The sequence below is a fragment of the Vipera ursinii genome, assembly GCF_947247035.1.
Source record: "Vipera ursinii genome assembly, chromosome: 1".
NCBI classification, from domain to species: domain Eukaryota; kingdom Metazoa; phylum Chordata; class Lepidosauria; order Squamata; family Viperidae; genus Vipera; species Vipera ursinii.
This window is the reverse complement of record NC_139512.1, coordinates 39,207,805-39,227,963: the sequence shown is the minus strand read 5'-3', so window position 1 is coordinate 39,227,963 and position 20,159 is coordinate 39,207,805. Positions and strand designations below refer to the sequence as shown.

At 36.1% G+C, this 20,159-nt stretch overlaps 1 protein-coding gene across 1 annotated transcript in view; it reads left to right on the top strand.

Moving 5' to 3' along the window:
- Nucleotides 1-20,159, top strand: part of PAPOLA (poly(A) polymerase alpha) — a 52,080-nt gene that overhangs the window by 25,592 nt on the left and 6,329 nt on the right. Inside the window, exons 10-18 of the mRNA XM_083352370.1 lie at nt 1,006-1,078; nt 2,498-2,618; nt 3,324-3,408; nt 7,279-7,332; nt 9,246-9,365; nt 12,166-12,275; nt 16,047-16,168; nt 17,942-18,084; nt 18,725-18,825. Coding sequence (XP_083208496.1) covers nt 1,006-1,078; nt 2,498-2,618; nt 3,324-3,408; nt 7,279-7,332; nt 9,246-9,365; nt 12,166-12,275; nt 16,047-16,168; nt 17,942-18,084; nt 18,725-18,825 — 929 coding nt within the window. The remainder of the gene's footprint in view (nt 1-1,005; nt 1,079-2,497; nt 2,619-3,323; nt 3,409-7,278; nt 7,333-9,245; nt 9,366-12,165; nt 12,276-16,046; nt 16,169-17,941; nt 18,085-18,724; nt 18,826-20,159) is intronic.

Below are 20,159 nucleotides of genomic sequence, written 5' to 3'. Positions count from 1 at the left end.
AAGGGATAGTTAATCCACAATAACCATGCATGAAGTAATTTCATGCTACATATTTCATGGAATAATTGAGATGCTTAATGGTGCTCTGAATGCTTTTTAAGCTTTCCCCCTCAAAGATTTTTTGCAGGCGGGTGAAACTGAAGTAATTCCAGGTACCACTTGAAAACAATTTCATTATTTCTTCATAAAAAGAATGCTCTATGATAAAAAAAACATCACTGTCTTCATGGTCATTCTTAATGTTGGATTTAATTTTTATAATATTGTTTGAACTGGAATGACAGATAATACCTCTATTGGTTAGACAATTAAACATAAATCTTTGTGGTACTTTACACATATGCACTATTGCCTTATGCTGGGGACTTTATAAATATTGAATAAGATGGATAGAATGGTGTGCATAAAATATGTGGCTTTTCAGATTTGCGTTGAAATTTGTTTCTTAGAAGAAACATCTTTTGACTGGGTAGAATAATAGAATTATTAAGGCTAGTTAACTCATTAAAACAACGATATATTGGATAATTTACATATTAAATTCATTTTGAAATGATCAAGGTACTCTTCTGTGAGGATACAACTAACAGTCAAAATGCTGGGTTCATTTGCCAAGGAATGTCAAATATTCGTACCATTCATATTCTTTACCGAGGGCAATTCTTATCCATTCGGGCATGAGAAACGGAATATAAATGTTAAAATAATGTTCTCCATAACTAATAGTACAACTATATACCTCCACAGGAGCCCTTTAAATATGAATATTAATTGGGGGAGGAGTGATTTATTTAAAATAGCTTTTGCTGACTCTGTGGCCTGATAATTTTTTTAATTAAAAAAAGAACATTCCTTAATAAAAATAAATAAAAGTAGAGCAATTTCTTTTGAAAAAAAGCTTCAGCTAATACTGCATCTGTATAAAATAAAGGCTCACATTCAAACATGTTTGTTTGCTTTTTAATAAGTGCTTTTCTTACTCAGTGCTACAATCTCTCTAAACAGGGAATGGCCAAATCCAGTGCTATTGAAACAGCCAGAAGAATGCAATCTTAATTTGCCTGTATGGGATCCAAGGGTTAGTGTACTATTTTTTCCCCATATAAGTTCAAATTGTAAAGTAAAGCAAAGTGATGAAACCCCTGAGAACCTATTCATTACAATTCAAATATTAAGTAGTTTATCAGAACTTCCTGCTCTTTGTAACATACAGATTATGGTTACTTTTTGTCCTGAATTACACTTCAAGTCTGCTATAAAGTTGGTAAAAATTCACCAGTGATAAGCCTTAAAATGTAACTGTACTTCAGGTTTAAAGTTATATCAGTTCATTCACCATACAATTTGAGAATTAAGTGTTAATAATCCATAGCTTTACTAAAAATAATAGTTCTACGAGGGGCCAGTATTGTACACTTATGTCACACATGCCTGCTAATGGGCAGTTGCTTACAGTATCTTTTTTCTGTGGATGGTTGTGAGCATGGTTTTCTACTCTTCAATTATTCCATTAGAAAACTCAGAGTGACTTTCATGGGACCCCCAGTGATTTTTTTTTACTCAAGTCCTAACCAGCTCCACATCCCTTAGTTCAGCAGTGCTGTAGGCTGATGTACTCTTGGACAATTTATTGGGTTTCTCTATGGCTTACACAAGAGGTTAAAAAGAATAGAATATTTTTCTCCCTATTGTATGTGGCTATCTCATTTGAATTTGGGGCTTGCTGAAATCCCAGCTGGATTTAAGACCTATATCTACAGAGCACATGGAATCGGAGCTCGTTTGATTCACCAAAACAAGCAAAATGAGTGTATGTGAAGACTGTACAGTTTTTGTTTACAATAAATAGTTTACTTTAATAAAAGCCCTCTTTAAATGTTATGTTATGCTTACCATTCCTATTGCCTTGTTACCTTTTGGCACAATAACAGTGTGTACTCTAATAGATAAATAAAACAAATGTAAGGAAATAATAGGATTTAAAGTCTAAAAATGAAACTTTAAAAATATTGAAATGCATTTGCTATTCCTTCATCAAACAAACTGTTCTAAATAAAAGATACGTTAAAAACATATGATCCTGTGGGTGCTTAGTCTTTTTTTGTTTGTGTTTTTAAAAAAAATAAAATTGGCCTTTTTCTTAATTTATACTACAATAAAATTTGGACCACATATTACAAAGCAGATTCAAGTAGTAATGTGCCACCAGGTTTTTCAATATTGTACTGCCTGGATTAATACCAGGTAATTTCAACATTCCTCGGTATTATTGAAGCACTTCAGTTTTATAAACATAGCAGGTTTTTTTTATTGCTAAAGCAAAATACATTTTGTTGGCCATTTTTTACGTTTGAAATTGTTTAACCATTTAATATGATTCACAGTTGCTAGTTCTTACCAGAATAATCATTTTGAAGTTTTTTTTTTCAATGGACAAATCCAAATTTTTTTACTTGAATGTGATTGAAGAAAACTGATTGGCTGTTGTTATGTATAGGTAAATCCCAGTGATAGGTACCATCTTATGCCTATAATTACACCAGCATATCCCCAGCAGAACTCTACCTACAATGTGTCTGTTTCTACACGTAACGTCATGGTTGAAGAATTTAAGCAAGGTAAGTAATTCTGACATCTATTCCTGAAAGTTTTAAATTCTGCCCTTCTTCACATATATACTGTAAATGGATAACAGAGCCATGATGAACTTAATGAATAGTAGTAAGTTATGAATTTATGGATTTCCCAAATACTAAAACTTAGGTTCCCAAATGGAAAGTAATTGAGTATGGTATTTTATCCAGTCCTTCCTTTCTAAAATATTCGGAGAGCTACCTACAGCTGGTATGTCTTCAGATATAGTAATAATTATATACCACAACATATATCCTAAGAAGAGTAAACTTTCAACTCTGAACTGTAAAAGTTGATGAAGATTTAATATTAGTAAATTATGCTTTCAGTTAATTATTTTAGCCATAGTACAATTTGATTTCTAAATACCTGATTATATATAACTCCTACCTACCTTAATGACATGAAAACATAATTGCACCAAGTTTGATCCCTGTTTTCTGATTTTCAAAAGCTTGAGTGACAAAGCAGTTTTTGTTGAAATCTTAAACAGCAAACTGAGTAGAGTATATGCTTGTTAGTACAGAGTTCTGATGCTTTGTTAAGTTTAAATAATAAACTGAAAAGGGTCCTCATAATGAAGATATTTAATTGAGTAACTAATAATAGTGTTAGCTCTTGTAATTTGCAAATTGATGTTCAAACAGATACAATGTGTAAAAGGCTGAATATGTGTTTTTGTAATTCAGGTCTTGCTATCACAGATGAAATTTTGCTGAGTAAGGCAGAGTGGTCCAAACTTTTTGAAGCTCCAAACTTCTTTCAAAAATACAAGTATGTATTCTATGGTATGAAAGATGCTTTCTAAGTATAGTCATCTCTAACATTCTTATGCTTAGTGCTATGATTTCAACTGGTAAATTGACTAGCATTGCTGTAATGGGCAAATGCTGAATTGATCACACTGCTGATTAAAATAAATTTTATCTAGGAGAAATAGGAATTGATTGAGTTCTAATAATTAGCAAATCACCTCTATAGTTATCGAGGATTTTAGGGGCTTTGCAAATAAGTTATTAGAAATTGAAGTAGTATAATGGAGAATAGTTGGATTAGTTGAATAGTTAGGAGCCCTGATGGTACAGTGGTTAGAATGCAGTATTGCAAGCTAACTCTGCCCACAGTCTGGAGTTTGATCCTGACTGCCTCAAGGTTGACTAAGGCTTTCATCTTTCCAAGGTCAATAAAATGAGGACCCAGATAGTTGGAGGCAATATGCTGATGCTAAATTGTTCAAAGAATGCTGTAAAGCAAGGATTCCCAACGTATGGTCCGCAGCCCGGTAACGGGCCATGGCCTGTTGGCCACGGGCCCCAGGAATAGCTGGCAAGCCCCCCCCCACTCGTAGCACTACCTTGCAGGCGCTAGCAGTCCCATTTGCACGTGTGCACATGCTAGCTGATGTCACGCACATGCCTATTTGCACATGTGCGCACGGGGTCATGTGTGCACATTTCCCTACTACTACCTTTTCTTCCAGGCCGCCAAGACGGAAAGGTTTTTATTTAGACTTTATTTAGGTTGGGGAGCTCTGCTGTAAAGCACTATGGAGTGATATATAAATCTAGGTGTGATTGCTGTTTTTGTAGAAAAGATATAGCTTATTTTTTAAAAAAAATATTTTGAAATGTGTATCTTTTAATGTACCTTCTATTACAGTTACCTATGCCCCCCATTCCCAGCAGTAAACTATTTTTTTTTGTCTGTGCTTCGTACCTAGAGCTTAAATTAATGCAATCCCTCCCACAATTAAAAGACTGGCCAGAGATGCTTTTCAAAAAGCAACTGGACTTTCTTTTCTTTTTTTATTTTCCTTGAAGAAATTTTGCTTCTCATCCAAGAAGCTTCTTCAGTTCTGGTTGAGTGGTGGGGAATGAAAGAATTTATATCCCTTAGTCATCATCTGGTCTTTAGCACTCTAAAGGTCCTCATTACCTCTCTGAGAGTCGTACCTCAAAGACTCAAGAGAGCTGACTGCTAAGGAATATAAATCCTTCCATTCTTCATCATTCAGCCAGAACTGAAGAAACTTTTTGAATGAGAAGCAAAACATCTTCAAAGGAAAAAAAAGAAAGTTCAATTGCATTTTTAAAAGTACCGTAGGGATAAACATGACCTGAATGATTGAGAATCTCCATAGACTTTTAATGAATGAGATATAAATTAGACATAAGATGTAGAAAAGAAATTTTTAAAAAAATCATAGAATTCTATAAAATTCCATATATTGCATAGTATTTTATATATTGTTTTGCTACTTAACAGATTTGACTGCTCTGTTGCCAATTCAGACACCTCCTGTAGGCACATCCAAGTAAAGAATGAATAGTAAAATGACTTACCTGAATAATCAAGCATGCTCTCTTTTCTGAAATCTCTGTGTAAAACTGGCTTTGAGTAAAACACATATGTTGTAGGTTCTCAAGAATGGTTTGATAAAGGTTGATTCCCCAGATCTAAAATGCTTATATAGTTACAACAGTACTATTCTTACTGAAACTGTACATTGTTTTAGTCTAGGTACTTTCTGCACATGGAATTTATTGTATAATGTGTCTTCTTAACTATAACAGTATAACTTAACTATAACTTAACTATAACAGTAACTAGAGGATATTTCATTAAAAGATCCAATTCTATGTATTGATAGGTGCAAGTTTAATAAGTACAGATTGATTAATAGTGATGCAATAATGATCAAATATTTTGTTTTTTGTACTCTGCCACAAAAACCTGAGAACTTAATTATACTTCATAAAAAGGTAAAGGTAAAAGTTCCCCCGCACATGCGTGCTAGTCGTTTCCAACTCTAGGGGCCGGTGCTCATCTCCGTTTCAAAGCCGAAGAGCCAGCGCTTGTCCGAGGACGTCTCTGTGGTCATATGGCCGGCATGACTAGACGCCGAAGGTGCACAGAACACTGTTACCTTCCCACCGTAGTGGTCCCTATTTTTCTATTTGCATTTTTACGTGCTTTTGAACTGCTAGGTTGGCAGAAGCTGGGACGAGTAACAGGCGCTCACTCTGTTACGCGGCACTCGGGATTTGACACACCAAATTGCCGACCATCTGATCGACAAGCTCAGCGTCCTAACCCACTGAGCCACCGCGTCCCTTTTATACTTCATAACCAAGTACTTAATTAAAGCAAAATTCACCAGAAAATGGCATCTGTCCTTCAGATATAAATTATGCTAAGAAAATGCTGAAAAAACCCCACAAGCTTAGGATACAATTGTTCGTTAAAAAGAGTTTTCATTTCATTTGAAATAGCTTGGATGCTATTTCAGTTTACTATTAATAAGCTTAAACAAATCAGACCATAACCTCAATTTTATAAGAATTGTAAAACAATTAAAATCAAACATCTATAACGTAGTATTATCTTGGACTAGCTTTACTATATACATTTTACTGTAAAAGAAATTGGAATAAATTCTAACATTTGGGAAAGTCCATTTTAACGTTATTTGCAGGCCATCGAGTAAATGATGCTTCTAGTTTTATTTTGCCTAGCGGTAATAATAAAGAGCAGAGTTAGGTAGCAGATTACAACATTCTACATTGTTCATTCCTTATATCACTCGATACAATTTTCTAAGTCTGTTCTGGAAGTCAGAAATACTCTGATTTGCATTTGTTGTTTATCTTTTTTGTACCTATAATAATTCTAATCAAATTTCTATGTGCCGTACGACTTTGGCATATAGCCATGCTGGCCACATAACCATGGAAAAAGTCTGACAGCACTGGTTCCCTCAGTCAAGAAACAGATGAGCACCATGCCAGGCATCTCAAATTGCTGGCCCGTGGGCCGGATGCATCATGCTGAAACCGCGCCCACCCCATTGCCGGCAATGGGGGAAAAGTTACGATACGACGCGTGACGTGAAGTGATGTCGCGAGTTTGACATGCCTGCCCTAGAGTCACACTCAACTGGCAGGGAAACTTTTACTTTTATATGTGTGTGCACTCACCCACTGTAGATATTCACATCAAGAAAATTGTTGACTTACAGTATGTTAAACAATCACATCTATCACAGAACTTCCAATAAACAGGTCAAAAGATGCCCACAAAATAGTAGGGGCAGATAATTGCTTTGAATTTTTCTTGGCACAGTTACTGTTTTTTTTTCCCTGAAGCAACTCTGCACACTCAACAAAGCACATAGTAAGTTCTGGATTGAGGCCATTATATTTAGCAGAGTTTTTTTTGTAGATGTTCAAATGGTTTGCTGAGCTCATAAATGTAAAATATTTCAGAATTACCTTGAACATATTCCATGCTATCAGTATACATATGGGATGATGGTTCTGTTTTAGAAATCAATTTCAGAATAATGGACTTTTAGAATAGTATCTTTTTCAACTAAAGATAAATTTCTTAGTTCTAATATATTTTTTAGTACATTACCTGAATCTCATTTTATATCAACTTATAGGACTTTTGTCAAGCGTACTGATTTTGTTAATATTGCTTTGACTGACAAAATAAACCACTATAAGGTCTGTGGAGATTTTTAAGCTTAAAATAGTTACAGCAGATACTGGTGTTAATATATGAAGATACAATAAATGTTGAAAAATAGGATAGAAAGCAAATTTTAAAAAGAAAATTATTATATTGTTTTTATTTTCAAAGGCATTATATTGTACTTCTAGCAAGTGCACCAACAGAAAAACAGCGATTAGAATGGTGAGTCACATTCTCCATATTGTCATCTTTTAGCATTTGAATGTGATCCTTCTCTGATTATGGGCAGATAATTTGTGGTCTAAGCAGAAAACTGCAAATGAATATGCTATACATAACATAGTAACCCACATCTGTGACTGTTACTTTTTCCTCCAATTGAGGAGTGAATGATCAATAAAGGAGAAACTCAGAAACAACTAAGTTCTTTATTGTTTGGCTAATAAGCACGTATTCTAAAAATGTGTTATGCAGAACTGAGTAAATCATTCTTTGGGATCATTTGATAATGATCTTTACTTCTGTTTTTCACTAATCAAAGTTAATAAAACTAAGCCCAACAAGTGGGATTAATATCATTTTAAATCCTCATCTCACTTTATTCAGGCTACCAACTGAACAAATTTGCTCAGTTAAAACTGCTAATGGAAAATACTTACAACTAAAGAAAAAACGAAAAAATCCATGTAAAACCAGAGCACTTGATACTTATTTTTGTGGAATCTTGATGCTCTCTGAACTTGTTGTTTGTTAGCAGACATTTCAATACTTGAGTAGGTAATATCGTTAGTACTAGTGAAGCTTGCCCTGCCAGTGTTGATGGAGGTGTGGTTTACTGCTTGGTATTTCCTTGATTGGGAGTAGGGTATTTTCTGCTTGATTGGAGTTTGTCTAGTGATTATCCCTGCTTATCTGGCTTTTGGCAGCTGAGAAAATGTGTTTTGATCTTTCTGTTTACTTCTTAGCTTTTTTACTGTCTCTTTGAATCGTTTATAAAGGTGGTTTATCTCTATCTTTATTGATGGATGATTTGTCTGCCTGCCCAGGCTTCACACAACTTACTCTAATCAACTCATTCTTGTCTCTGTTTGATAGGGCTCTAAATAAACTTTAGAAAACTAGCAGTACCACATAAACAATGCTGCAATTAGAGTTTGATAGCTTCTTAAGCAAATAATCAGTATGTTTGATTACCTGACTACATGTCACAATCATATTGAGGTAACTTTACAGAAAACAATCATTCCTCCATAGGTATGCATAATTTTTCTTCTTTGATTATTGTATTCATTTACTTCCTAAAATCTGAATGTTGCTCAGTTCTAAAAAGGCTATGACCACCTTACAAATGATAGAAAAATAAAAAGATTTAACATAAAATTTGCTCCAGTGGTTAAGTCATCAGGCTAGAAATCAAGAGACTGTGAGTATAAGTCCTACCTTGATCGTGAAAGCCAGCTGTCTGACCTTGGGCCAGTTCCTCTCAGCCCAACTCACCTGCATTGTGGGGGAAGGAAGATGAGGAAAGTATGTGGGGTATCTTCACCTTATTTGTAAAAATAATGAAGGTTGGGATATAAATAAATGAAATGTAGAATTCCAAACAACCAACTTCCTATCTATTAGCACATTGAGAACAATAGCCCTAGCCCCAGAGATTACCATATCTCCAAAAGCTTCCTAAAATAGCTAGGTCCTGGAAATAACAGATTTTTCTCATGTAGAATTAAGATATTCAGCAAGAGATTCCAATGGAGAAAAGAACTAGAATCTTTACCTTGCCTGTGGTTGAATAAATCTTTAATAACCAGTGATGGGGAGATTAGCCTGGAAAATTAGATGCCATAAATCTAAATCAGCATTTTCTAAAAATTATGAATTGTGAAATAGGTTGTTTATGAATAGCTCTTTTGTGCACTGGAATCTCTGGTGAAAAAGACTACTTTTGCTAAGCTTCCACAACTATCTCGCAACCCATATATTTGTGGAAAGTTCTGCAGTCCTCCTAAGAAATAGAGGGGACCATGACATTGACAGAAATATTCTGTGAAATTTCATTCACAAGCAATTATGTTTTTAACTTATTCCAGTTGACTTATTACTTGTATTATTCAATATTACTTGTTCTCTTTTAGGGTTGGCTTAGTAGAGTCAAAAATCCGTATCTTGGTTGGAAGCTTGGAGAAGAATGAATTTATTACACTGGCTCATGTAAATCCTCAGTCATTCCCAGCACCCAAAGAAAATCCTGACAAGTAAGGCACTTAAATATTAATAAAACTACTGGAAGAAATGTTATTAAAAAGAAAAAAGGCAGTTTTTCCTATTAACTTTGTCAGCAGGTTTGACAGTTTAATTTAGGTCATGACTTGGAAGAAAATCCGTTTCTTGTTCTTCACAGGAAATGTAGAAAAACTGACAGAAAAAAGATTAAAACTGGGATAATATATGCAGATGCAGTTAAGATTTAAAGTACCTTTGCTGTACTACAAAAACTGAAGGTGGATCTGGAGGTGTACCTGCAAAAAACATTCTAACAGTTGTCCTCTATTCCACAAACATTGTATGCTGATGTTTGCAAAATCATGTCTAAGATTTTGCCTTGCATTGTTATACATCTTGAGATATTCTGTGAGACTTTGCACAAATGGACATTTACTTTTGAATTTACCCACAGAAGGCTTTTGTGCAGTCTTTTATGCACAGGACTGCGCCTCTGTGTGCAAACTCCTACTCAATGAATAAGATGTAAACAAAAGTAAACGATAATTACTACTAAACCTGCAATAGACCATGGAATAGGATCTCAAACTTAAATAGCTTACTTAAAGAAGAGACAAAGTAGTTGAAGCAGTTGTTTGGTACTATTTATAAGCCAAAATTTGTTGCATTTGACAGCCATTAAATGTTGAACAGGTAGAGTACAGTCCTAATTCAAAGATGCGCTTGGGTGAAGTAGGAAGCCTGTGTTGGCAGAAATGCATTTCTGTTAAGCTATTTATTTTTAAGTGGAGTTGAAAAAGACTTGATAGAAGGGCTAAGCACAGGAGAAAACAGGTTTGCCATACCCAAATCAGATTTGACTTGCCTTCCTCACATACAGTGGGACAAAAAAGTATTTAGTCAGCCACCAATTGTGCAAGTTCTCCCACCTAAAAAGATGAGAGAGGCCTGTAATTTTCATCATAGGTATACCTCAACTATGAGAGACAAAATGGGGGGAAAGAATCCAGGAAATCACATTGTAGGATTTCTAACAAATTTATTTGCAAATTATGGTAGAAAATAAATATTTGGTCAATAGCAAAAGTTCATCTCAATACTTTGTTATATACCCTTTGTTGGCAATGACAGAGGTCAAACATTTTCTGTAAGTCTTCACAAGGTTTGCACACACTGTTGCTGGTATTTTGGCCCATTCCTCCATGCAGATCTCCTCTAGAGCAGTGATGTTTTGGGGCTGTCGCTGGGCAACACGGACTTTCAACTCCCTCCAAAGGTTTTCTATGGGGTTGAGATCTGGAGACTGGCTAGGCCACTCCAGGACCTTGAAATGCTTCTTACAAAGCCACTCCTTCATTTCCCGGGCGGTGTGTTTGGGATCATTGTCGTGCTGAAAGACCCAGCCACTTTTCATCTTCAGTGCCCTTGCTGATGGAAGGAGGTTTTCACTCAAAATCTCACAATACATGGCCCCATTCATTCTTTCCTTTACACGGATCAGTCGTCCTGGTCCCTTTGCAGAAAAACAGCCCCAATGCATGATGTTTCCCCCCCCTGTGCTTCACAGTAGGTATGGTGTTCTTTGGATGCAACTCAGCATTCTTTCTCCTCCAAACACGACGAGTTGAGTTTTTACCAAAAAGTTCTACTTTGGTTTCATCTGACCATATGACATTCTCCCAATCCTGTTCTGGATCATCCAAATGCTCTCTAGCAAACTTCAGACAGGCCCAGACATGTACTGGCTTAAGCAGGGGGACATGTCTGGCACTGCAGGATTTGAGTCCCTGGCGTCGTAGTGTATTACTGATGGTAGCCTTTGTTACTTTGGTCCCAGCTCTCTGCAGGTCATTCACTAGGTCCCCCTGTGTGGTTCTGGGATTTTTGCTCACCGTTCTTGTGATCATTTTGACCCCACGGGGTGAGATCTTGTGTGGAACCCCAGAACGAGGGAGATTATCAGTGGTCTTGTATGTCTTCCATTTTCTAATAATTGCTCCCACAGTTGATTTCTTCACACCAAGCTGCTTGTCTATTGCAAATTCAGTCTTCCCAGCATGGTGCAGGTCTACAATTTTGTTTCTGGTGTCCTTCGACAGCTCTTTGGTCTTGGCCATAGTGGAGTTTGGAGTGTGACTGTTTGAGGTTGTGGACTGGTGTCTTTTATACTGATAACAAGTTCAACCAGGTGCCATTCATACAGGTAACGAGTGGAGGACAGAGGAGCCTCTTAAAGAAGAAGTTACAGGTCTGTGAGAGCCAGAAATCTTGCTTGTTTGTAGGTGACCAAATACTTATTTTACCGAGGAATGTACGAATTAATTCATTAGAAATCCTACAATGTGATTTCCTGGATTATTTCCCCCTATTTTGTCTCTCATAGTTGAGGTATACCTATGATGAAAATTACAGGCCTCTCTCATCTTTTTAAGTGGGAGAACTTGCACAATTGGTGGCTGACTAAATACTTTTTTGTCCCACTGTAATTAGGAGGGTTGAAATCAATATAAGCTAATGTTTATTCGATTTGATGGGAACTTAAAAATCCATACTTTTCTGTTGCTATCATGAAGTGGTTGAAATTAGGCTAGAGCACAACTTTACTTACCCTGTTTTGGCAACAAGCCTCTGACTGTTTTGGCCTCTTGGGACTGAGCAATAGTTTCTGAGAATTCCAAGATCTTTATATAATTCTAAAATCACTGAACTGTTGTAACTCTGTTGAATATTTTATAACATTTAACACAAATGTTTCCAGGTCTGATGTTGGAATAGTTATATTTTAGGATTATTTCTATTGTCCTTTGTGATTTATTATTATTATTTTCCCAGAGAAGAGTTTCGTACAATGTGGGTGATTGGATTAGTGTTTAAGAAAACAGAAAATTCTGAAAATCTGAGTGTTGATCTTACATTTGACATTCAGTCTTTTACTGATACTGGTAAGTTTGACTGACTGAAATTGTTTTGTTCCATCCAACCTCTCCCCCAAGCTTTGTTAGTTTGGCAACTGCTCTTGCTTTGGATTATAGAAATATACTTTGGGGGTACTGGCAACCGTTAGCAAAGTATTGGCCTTCATATTTATAATTTTGCCTCTCCCCAAGTTTTAAATATAAATGGTATAGTCTTCTGACTAGTATCAGCAGTAATTGTAATAGTACACCTGATCATACTGTTATGTTTCCATAACAGCCTATACATTTGTCTATAAAATACGGTAATATTCCATAAGGGTGATACGTGAATAAGAACAAAAGTTTATATAGTCCAGCATTCTGGACTCATAGAGGGTGACCAGATGAATCCCAGAATCTCAAAAGTTAGCAACTGGCATTTAAGAATGCCATATTTGGCTTATGAGGTAGTAAAAAGCTTTATAATTCTATTTTTCATGAATTTTTCAGGTTCTCTATTAAATCTGTCTTAAAGGGTGGCTGTTTCTATATCTAATAGCAGTTTATACTTTGGTTTAATTATTTATAGTTTAAGGGTGTGCGTTCTTTTTTATTCTTTTCAATTTACCTTCATTAGATAAACTTCAGTTCTCTGTGCGTTCTATCCCACATATGATAATTCTGTCATATTCCTTTTTTTATTGGTGCCCAATCACTATGGCCTTTCTTTATAAAGAGCTTACTCTAGTTTTCTGATCATTTTGCTTATCCATTTGTGGTGATTAAATATTTTGGAATACAACTACATTTAGTAACACTGAAAGGAGCATTTTAGAAATTTGTGTACAGGTTATTTACTTGGTTAACCAATTGTATTTGAACCTTTACCACTGTCTCAGCAATATTCCCTAAAAGGGGTAGTTTGAAGACCAACCAATAAGAACACATAAATAACATATTATGCAGGAAACTTACAGATTGCCCTGCATACTTTAATGCTGCCAGGACGTTTATCAACTCTATAGTCTTCAGCAAGGCTCTAAACTACAATCACATTCATTCAGACCTACTTGACAGACATTTGCAATTCAGATTATATCAGTCATTCAAAAGACTGAGCTGCATGAGATCAATACAGGTAGTTCTCAGTTAACAATAATAATTGGAATTGGAATTTCTGTTGCTAAGCAATGCAGTTGTAAAATTCAATGTCACATTTTTATTTTAATTCCATTTATATCCCGCCCTTCTCCGAAGACTCAGGGCGGCTTACAAGCTTAGCAGTAGCCTTCATTCTATGTATATGCCTGCTTATTAGGGCTTTCACACACACACCCCCAAGCGGCATTATTACAAAGTCAGCTTAATTGCCCCCAACAATCTGGGTCCTCATTTTACCTACCTCCGAAGGATGGAAGGCTGAGCCAACCTTGAGCCTGGTGGGATGCGAACCTGCACTAATTGCAGGCAGCTGGTGTTACTTAAGGAGGCATTAGCCCACTGCTCCACCAAGGCTCTCACATGATCATGCTGCTTAGTGACAGTGGTTCTGGCAATCCCTTATGAATATTGTTAAACAAGGATCACACAGGTCATAAAGTGAGGATCTCATGTGGCTGTGACTTCTGACTTCCTGCCGGCTTCCATAATGACTTTACTTGTGAGAAGCTGACAGGGAAGGTTCTTACATCATACTACTTGTTCAGTGCCATTGCAAGTTTGAATGGTTGCTGAACAAATGGTCATTAAATAAGGATGTCTGTAGAGCCAGATCGATTCCCAAGAAGTATCTATTAAAAGACAAACAGAACAATAGAAACAGAACAGTAGAGCATTACTAATTGTCACCTGCAGCTCAGAGCTCAAATACATGAACTCACATATATCAAAAGCAGGGGTCTTCAAACTTGGCCCTTTTATGACTTGTGGACTTCAACTCCCTGAATTCCTCAGCCAGGCAAGGGCCAAGTTTGAAGACCCCTGATCAAAAAGTTCCAGGCAAAATCAGAAGGTCTCAGACACAATAGGTTTTTAAACAATACAGCTGTTAAATGATTATATACTTGCAATCTGTCTCACATATAAACTATATCTATTTAATCAACCAGTCATCCCCTCCTCCATCCTCTTTCAAATAAATCCTATATCAGTCTAGCAACTCTGAACACCCAATATTGGAGTGCTATGTCTTTTACTAAAATTTGTTACTCAAGAGGTAGCACAGGATCTTGATTTCTGTTTTTTTTGGGAGGGATGGGGGAATCAGAGAATCTCTTTAAGAAAACCATTTAAATGAAATATTTGATCTAAATGGCAAAGTGAATAATGTTTGGTGGGGTTGTTTGCCTGGTGAATTTAGGTCTGTATGTAATAACTACACAGCCCAACCTTTTCTTTCCTTCGTCCAATTGCCTTTTTCTCTCATCTTGCTTTAGATTCCCGATTCCCCTTCAACTTAGTCCCCCCAATGCAATTATCCATCTTGGCATATATCTGTCCCACTTTTCTGTTTTTGTGTTCTCTGCTAGGAGCAGGAAGAATGATAATATAAAGATAATTTTAATTTACGTAATCAATTATTTTCTAAATAGGTAACATTTATTTTAAAGCAATTATTTATTTATTTATTTATTTATTTATTATTACATTTATATCCCGCCCTTCTCCGAAGACTCAGGGCAGCTTACAAGCTTAGCAGTAGCCTTCATTCTATGTATATGCCTGCTTGTTAGGGCTTTCACACACAACCCAAGCGGCATTATTACAAAGTCAGCTTAATTGCCCCCAACAATCTGGGTCCTCATTTTACCTACCTCGGAAGGATGGAAGGCTGAGTCAACCTTGAGCCTGGTGGTTTGCGAACCTGCACTAATTGCAGGCAGCTGGTGTTACTTAAGGAGGCATTAGCCCGCTGCTCCACCAAGGCTCTTTAATTAATTTTAGTTATTAATTCAATTATTGTATTTTTTTTTGGAGTCCTGACCCTGTCATTTCTTTGGAGTGTGAGTCCTGATAGGTGTATATATACACTCATACATATAAGCATACCCACATCCATGTGTCATGTGCACATTTATTGACTGAAAGGAAAACAATCTTTAGGATTGAAATCGGTAGATTTTGCAAATTGGGCTCTGTGCACTAAGTAAGGTAGGGGTTTGCCTATACTTCTTATAATTCTTTTTATCTATTATTTAAGATCAGTGCTGTCTTTCTTTTGGGTAGATATAATTCTCTCCTAAGTTACATAAGAAGAAATATTCTGTAACTTTTAGGACAATTGTTTCCTTTCATATATGACCAGAATTATTTAAATCAGTGAGTGCTGCAAAAAGGAGGGATGGTAAGTTTTTATAAGCTCATGTTACTTCCATCCTTCCCATTATTTCTCTGAATGTTTTTTTGTTTAGTTTTTTAAGAGAAATAGAGATTCTATTTGAAGCATATACATGCTGGAAGGTAGAGAAAGAATAATGTTTGAATCATTTGTTCCTTTATGTGAAAATGTTCTACTAAATTCTGGTTCCTCCCACAGACAGAAGAGATCATTTTGTTTTGTAGGTAGGCAAACTAGATTAAATTCCAGATTTTAGTTATAATATTAGGATTTATTTATGATTAAAGAGTCAAATTTATATTAGCCATCCATTTCACAATATGCAACACTGGGTGCCATATAATAATCGGAACAGCAAATATAAAAACAGGAAACATAAAAAATATAAAATCCAGATTAAAAAATAAATATTATAAAAATATACATAAGTTTCAGTTTTCCAAAACATAAAATGTCTTCATTTTATTCTAATTACATAGTTTATAGGCAAGCAATAAACAGCAAGATGTTTGAAATGGATATGAAAATTGCTGCAATGCATGTTAGGAGAAGACAACTTCATCAATTGCTACCGAATCATGTCTTTCAGAAAAAGAAAAAGGTAACATTTGAGTTAATTGATATTGTGATAAACGCTCACTCTCTTTGTTTCTGTATGTTCTAGTGCTGTGTTGTTTTTGTTATAATTAATTATTTTATGTAAGTACTGCTTTCCTCCCCCCAAAAAAGTATTCTTATGCATGCATAAGAAATTAATCCATTTGCATTTATCCCATCTACTTTCTTCCTGGTTTAATTTTAACTTTTAGTTTGAGATGATATTTATTCAGATGTAATTATTGATATTTTAAATAGCTTGCATTGGTTAATAGGAGTAATGTTAAACATTTGTACTCAGATATCACAATTTAATGTCTGTTAAAGTGCTACAGTCTTAAAACTATCAAATTTATGAAAAATAAGTTATCACGATTTTGTTTTCTTGACGTGCTACCTTGGTTTTGCACCCTTTTTTTACTAAAGCAGGAGGCAGGTAGTGGAAAAGAGACAAAAAAGGTACAGGTAGTCCTCAAGTTATGATCATTCCATTCAGTGACCAAAGTTATGATGGTGCTGAATGAAGGGACTTATGATGGTCCTCGAACTTCTCTGGCCATTGCAGCATTTTCATAGTCCCCTCAACAAAATCTAGTCACTTGGCAACCAGCTCACACTTAGGACTGGTTGCATTGTCAGTCAAGTGATCACCATTTGCAACCTTCTCAGCTAGTTCCCCACTAGCAAAACCATTGGGGAAGCTGGCAGGGAAAGTCACAAATGGTTCGGGTAGTTCTCTCTGCCCAACTGCCTTTCTTTGGTTGCACGCATCATGTCCTTCTCCCCTTTGCCCCCTCTTTTCCTGGACTCTCTTTGCTTGCATGCACCCTCTTTCTCTAGCCTCTTGACTTCTTTTCTTGGCCTCCCTGCACTTGCATGCACCCCATAACTCTCTCCAACTTCCCTTTGCTCCCATGCATTTCATGCCTTCTTTTCCTGACCTCCCTGCATTTGCATGCATGCAGCCCATGTCCTCTTTCCCCGGCCTTCCTGTGCTCACATGACCCCGGTACCCTCTTTCCCTGGTTTTACACTTCACCACAGCACCATCCTCCCCACACATAGTCTACACTGGGTCTCATAGAATCGCACCCCACACTCCTTACTGGAGACTCCCTCCGCTTCCTGCTTAATGACCTATGGCCCGCACATCTGCAAATGGGACTGCCCTGATTGCCATCACCAAGTGTTGCAGTCCTGTGAAATTGTTCTTCACAACTACATCACTTAGCAATCCCGGTCCCAATTGCAGTTGTAATTTGAGGACTAGCTGTATATAAGGCCCACTGCTACACAGCAAAAATGGATTATGTTATTTCTATTTTCTAAAATTAGTACTCTGCTCTTCTGTAATTTCTGACTGGCTAACTACAAATAATACAGGAATGTAGCATTAGCAATGTTTAGATGTTAATTATAAAGAAACAAAGCTTGTAGAAGTTTCAGATTTTCTATATCACTTGTATACCTCATAACATAATTGTAAGAAAACAGTAAGTATTTATTTAGTATGCTTATTTTGAAAGCAATATATTTGCAGTGCATGAATGTAGTCTAGAATGTCCAGAAAGAGTGGGAATTTGTTAGGCAGATGTTTCACTTAACTATGATGTTTTCTTATCAGAATTTCCTTTTCCTGCTGGTGTCCCTGAACAAACTGTAAAATGTTAATACTTGAACAGGCCCATAAAATGATAGTGCTTAGTTTTTGTATTACAATATGTATTTTTTAGTTCTTCTGAATTGCTTCTGTGATACATTATCTTCTTGGTTGTAGCATTCAACAGAAGGAGTCAGGTTGACAGCGCTGAATGACAGCAGCCTAGACCTATCTATGGATAGTGATAACAGCACTTCTGTGCCTTCTCCTACCAGTGCTACGAAGACAAGTCCTTTGAACAGTTCTGGAAGCTCTCAGGGGTATTTGTCTCCAATGCTTACCTTAATATTCAGAGCATTATTAGTATCTATAATTCATACTGTAATATTTACACAGAGAATCTTTTAACTTTATATAATATATACTTTGTTTCAGCTTTTAAAGCACTATAAATTTACAAGTTATCTTATTTCTTACTTCAAACTTGCATCTTTACAAAGGTTTTGTACTGTACCCTACCATACTACTATACATATCCTGATAAATGATATTATTTAATAGATGGGCAGGAATCTGTGTCATACACTATGCCATGATGGGCTTCAAAGGTAATTTCCTACACTTTGAATTGCATCAAGAAGCTCAGTAGTAACCAGGACAGCTTATGACGCTGTTGTGACACATGTGCATACCAAATCAAGCCTGTCACTGCCTATGTACCTCTCTAAGCCTTTGATCAGAATTCTTGATGGAGTTGGTGCATCATACTGTTAATTTAGACATGCAAACTAATAATCCGCCTAACTTAACTGTAGTTATCAGTCCTGTGTTCTACTTCATCTGGCCCATCTTTGCCTTTGAGGTAGTAAACCTCAAAGGTGTTAGGTGGAGGAGAGAGGGAAGAAATCTTGCTAGTAATGCCTTCCTATAATTCCTGTTCTCTTTTTAAAAATATTTTAGCAGAAGCAGTCCTGCTCCAGCTGTGACAGCAGCATCTGTGACCAACACACAAGCTTCTGAAGTCACTGTGCCACAAATAAATTCCAGTGAAAGCTCAGGGGGTAAGAAACCGTCATGAATCTTCAAATTTGTTCCTAGATTATTGAAATCCATTTGTCATGTTTAGATTTTCAGTAGCAACTTATTTGAAGTGTAGGATTAACCTGTCATTTGCAACTTCATTGAAGTAACTGATGAAGCAGCAATAATTACTTAACAATTTTTTATTAGTAATTTATTTGCTTGTTGCTTGATATTACTGACTTTAGCTATGCACAGACTTTGAGTGAATGTATGTAAGCTAAAACTTGGAAGAGGCAAGAGGGAGTACAAACCAGTCTTTTGCATGATTAATTCTAAGTAGGACTTGCATATAAGAGAACACTAGAAGTGGGACTTAAATGTATGGCCATATCAGGACCATCTGCTGCCGGGAACGAATTCCCATCGCCCAGTACGCTCACACAGAGAAGGCCTCCTCTGGGTACCGTCAGCTAGGCAATGTCGGCTGGCGACCCCCAGGGGGAGGGCCTTCTCTGGGAGCGCCAGTCCTATGGAATCAGCTCCCCCCTGAGCTTCGGATGGCCCAAAATCTCCAGTCCTTTCGCCGTGGCCTCAAAACACTCCTGTTCCACCAGGCTGACCTGGACTGACAGGCATTTTAATTATATTTACAATTTTTAATTTATTTTTAATTTTTAATTTTAATTTATTGCACAGATAATTTTAACTTTATTTTTATCTTAATCTCTGTACTTATTATATGTTTTGTTGTTAGCTGCCCTGAGTCCTTCGGGAGATAGGGCGGGATATAAATCCCATTAACTAACTAACTAACTAACTAACAAATAAATAAATAAATAAATAAATATCCCTTTCTCACTTGTACTCAGTTCACATATGCTCATTTAGGCACATGTTGATATTTCTCCAACTCAGTTCAGTATATTTAGAATATACTTTGTAAATAACTCTGTTTTTTCAGCCTTAACATAGACTTGGTATCTTTTACATTTCTATACAGAATATTTGGACTATAATGTAGACCTGCTTTAACATATAGTTATTATTTGGTCATCATTTTTTAGTTTTGTTCAGCATTGTAGTGCTAATATGTGTGTTCCAGAGTTTTTAAATTTAGAACAAAAACCAAAGCCACTCTTGGGTAATGTTATAAATTTGATGCTTGCAATTCCCCTTTGCAGTTTTTGATAGTAAACCTTGCAGAATAAATTACGTCAAATAAGAAGAAATCATACATTTTGGTTAATTTACTACAATTAGTCATAAAACGTAACTGCCCTTGGTGAAGAATATGATTTGCTTGAAGAAAAGAATTCAAATGTTACTTTGCTTTTTGCCCATGAAGTCATAAATTAAAAATTGGATGACATTG